At 57.9% G+C, this 3,342-nt stretch overlaps 2 protein-coding genes across 2 annotated transcripts in view; both read left to right on the forward strand.

Annotated features, from left to right (window-relative positions):
• The window catches only part of CXCL17 (C-X-C motif chemokine ligand 17), a 21,660-nt gene extending 21,231 nt beyond the window's left edge, over positions 1-429 (forward strand). Inside the window, exon 5 of the mRNA XM_039849956.1 lies at positions 419-429. The gene's annotated coding sequence lies outside the window, so the exon portion shown is untranslated. The remainder of the gene's footprint in view (positions 1-418) is intronic.
• LIPE (lipase E, hormone sensitive type) overlaps positions 1-3,341 on the forward strand; it is a gene marked incomplete at its 3' end in the record, with an annotated part of 10,791 nt that extends 7,450 nt beyond the window's left edge. The window contains exons 3-6 of the mRNA XM_039849974.1: positions 2,172-2,262; positions 2,377-2,522; positions 2,730-2,915; positions 3,111-3,341. Of these exons, the coding sequence (XP_039705908.1) occupies positions 2,172-2,262; positions 2,377-2,522; positions 2,730-2,915; positions 3,111-3,341 (654 nt within the window). The remainder of the gene's footprint in view (positions 1-2,171; positions 2,263-2,376; positions 2,523-2,729; positions 2,916-3,110) is intronic.
• Between the last annotated feature and the right edge of the window lies 1 nt (position 3,342).

Here is a 3,342-nt window from a genome sequence, read left to right on the forward strand (position 1 = left end):
CGCCCCCCCAGCCCTAAGTAACGGCCTGTGGTGAAAGCGCCTACTGGCCCCTAACCTAGCCCAATAGCATAGCAGAATAACCACAAGGGTCATGGATTCAGGAAACCACATTTTCAGAAAGAAGAAGCTATCTGGGCCTCAGATAGAGCTTACATGGGGACCTCAAACTTGCAGCCCCCCAGGCCGAATCTACCATATAGCAAGAAATCTTTAATCTACATAGCTCTTTGCACCACACTCTCCAGTGCTCTCTACACTCAGGAGATCCATTCACTCTTTTATGTGACCTGTGTGGCCCCTGAAATCATTTGAGTTTGAGGCCCCCCCACACAAGGAGAGTAGTCAGTATTGTTCTCAAAGGCCCATTCATAAGAGCACATCCTATTTCATCCTTCCCACTGGAGCCCTAGAAGGGAAGAGGAAGAGCGTGAACCCTATTTTACAGAAGTTCAAAGGGAGGGGGCCTGCAGCTGCTCTGCTGGACCCAGATCTGCCTGGGCTTTTTGACTCCCCTGAGGAGCTACAGAATCAGGATTTTCAGGCTGGGGGAGGGCCAGAGCACGTATTGAGTTTGTGACAGCGAGGAAAACCTGGTAAGACACTTTTCCTCCTGAACTAGGATCCTGACCCCCACCTGCTACAGGCCTTCTCCTACCCTCTGCCCACCCCAAACCACCCTTAGAGAGTCATCTCACCTCAGCACTGAGAGGGAGGCAGCCTGGAGGCCTTCGGATTCATAGGAAAAGTAGTTTGGTGACTCAGAACCTGTGGGGCACAGGGGGGCACTTGGGACACCAGACTCAGAGCACAGGCCCAGTTGCCCCTGTCTGGAGTCAGTGCCAGGTCCCACAGTCCCCAGCCACATCAGGGAACCCCAGCAGGAGTATCAAGCTGTGTGACCCTATAGCCCTTCAGGCTCTGTCAGCCCGCACCGCCTCTCCCCCCCTTCAAGCCTACACACACACACACACCTCAGTGACAGCTGAGTCTGACAATCTCTCAGCCTCCATCTCCCCACCTTTCCATGTTTCCTTACGGGGAGGTCTGTCCTCATTGACCCAGCCTGGGTATTCCTGGGAATTCTCTCTCACCTAAAGCTGAACCCACAAGTATTGATCAGCCCAGCTGGGCCAGCCAGCCCCTCCCTGTGTCCCAGCCATGACCTTGGAGTCACAAGAGAGAGAGATTCTGTGGCCAACTGAGCCAGCATCCAGCCACAATGGCCAGGCACTCCTGTGTTCTTTGGCCCTCTGGGCCCTCAGCCAGGGGTAGAGCCATGCCTGACAGCTACTCTGAGGGCCCAGCTGTGTTGTGTTAGAGAACAGCCTCCCCCTGTAAAATGTCAGCGCCAGGAGGTCAGAGGCCTCCCCCGTCTGGATCGCTGGATCTCTGGCCCTGCTCCAGCCCAGTGCTGAGCATGCAGTTAGACCTAGGCATGTATTTGCCTAGTGAACAGGAAAACCCAGCTGGCCCTGTGCCTAGCCTGCTGTGGCTGTTCTCTCTGATCTTGTCTTCCCATTGTCTTTCCTGCACTGCCTGGCTCTTCCCTCAGCCACTGTCTCCCCTTCTGTCTGTCTTTCCGCCTCAAGATCTCTGACCATCTCCCATCTGCCTTCCGGCTGCGCCACAACCGGCCCCCACTGCCGTCCTCGCTGACTTTCAAGAAATCCCTGTGTCACCTTACTTCCGATTCACAGCCCTCCAGTGGCTCCACCCCACGTTTGGAATAAATTTAAGTTCCTTGGGCCCTAGGAGCCCCCTCCGCTGCTCCGACTTCACCCTCTGCCCCTCTCCGCCAGCTCACTCTGCTCCAGCTGCGCTGGCCCCAGCTTTCGTATCCACCCCAAGCATAGTCCGCCTCAAAGCCTTTGCACTCGCTGTGCCCACTGCAAGGAGCAGCTTTCCCTCGCTTCATTCAGGTCCCTCCTCAAGTCCCCTCTTGGAGACTATCTAAGAAGTCTGACCCCGAGTCATCACTCTATGTCCCCTGCACCTACTGTCGTTTCAAAGCATTAGTCATTACTTGACATTATATGACATGTGCCTAGACCAGTGCCTGGAACATAGTAGGTGCTCACTAAATGTTTGCTGACCGACTCTCTGCCCTTCACTCCTGCCCACCCCCAGTCCTTATTCTGGGCGGTGGATGACACAGAGGCATCTCTCCACAGTTCACACCTGCCATCAGGCCATTCCTGCAGACCATCTCCATCGGGCTGGTGTCCTTCGGGGAGCACTACAAACGCAACGAAACTGGACTCAGTGAGTCCCGGCCAGCCGGGCCCTGCCCTTGCTCCGCCCCTCCTGTCCCTCCTCCCTGACCCTGACCCCACGGCCTGACCCACCCAGGTTCCCTGACACTCTCCCGACCCCCAGGTGTGACCGCCAGCTCCCTCTTCACCGGCGGCCGCTTTGCCATCGACCCAGAGCTGCGTGGGGCCGAGTTTGAGCGAATCACTCAGAACCTGGATGTACACTTCTGGAAAGCCTTCTGGAATATCACTGAGATCGAGGTGCTATCAGTGAGCATGGGGCCCAACGAGGGACCCAACCTGTCACAAGACGGGGATACTGAAGCCCAGAGACTTAGCCTAGGCCACATCGGGTCTCTGCAGGGCTCCAGGCCAAGGGATGGCACATAAGGGATAAACTGGGGGTCTGAGGGGAGGTGTGAGGGGGACCCCTGCAAGCAGCCCCTCCCCAGTGCCCTTTCCATTCCCTCCCACCAGTCTCTAGCAAACATGGCATCAGTCACCGTGAGGGTAAGCCGCCTGCTCAGCCTGCCACCGGAGGCCTTTGAAATGCCGCTGACCGCTGATCCCAAGCTCACAGTCACCATCTCACCCCCCTTGGCCCACACGGGCCCCGGGCCAGTCCTCGTCAGGCTCATCTCCTATGATCTGCGTGAAGGACAGGTAAGGCCCCTGCCTCCAGGAACAGGTACAGTGAGGGGCATGGGCAGCACCCACCCCCACTGAGATGCCTGCCCTCTGCCTCACCGTTCACACCTGCCCCCTTTCTGTCCCTCTGAGCATATCCCCTTGGTGGAGGGGGAGGCCCAGGCAGCCCCCCACCACAAGCGTCACCTGCCTCTTTGCCTCCTCCTCCAGGACAGTGAGCAGCTCAACAGCCTGGTGAAGTCCGAGGGTTCAAGGAGCCTGGAACTGTGGCCTCGGCCGCAGCAGGCACCCCGCTCACCATCCTTGGTTGTGCATATCCACGGTGGCGGCTTCGTGGCCCAGACCTCCAAATCCCATGAGCCCTACCTCAAGAGCTGGGCCCAGGAGCTGGGCGTCCCCATCCTCTCCATCGACTACTCCCTGGCCCCCGAGGCCCCCTTCC

This window comes from Pteropus medius, unplaced genomic scaffold (genome assembly GCF_902729225.1).
Source record: "Pteropus medius unplaced genomic scaffold, Ma_sr-lr_union100, whole genome shotgun sequence".
In the NCBI taxonomy this organism is placed as follows: domain Eukaryota; kingdom Metazoa; phylum Chordata; class Mammalia; order Chiroptera; family Pteropodidae; genus Pteropus; species Pteropus medius.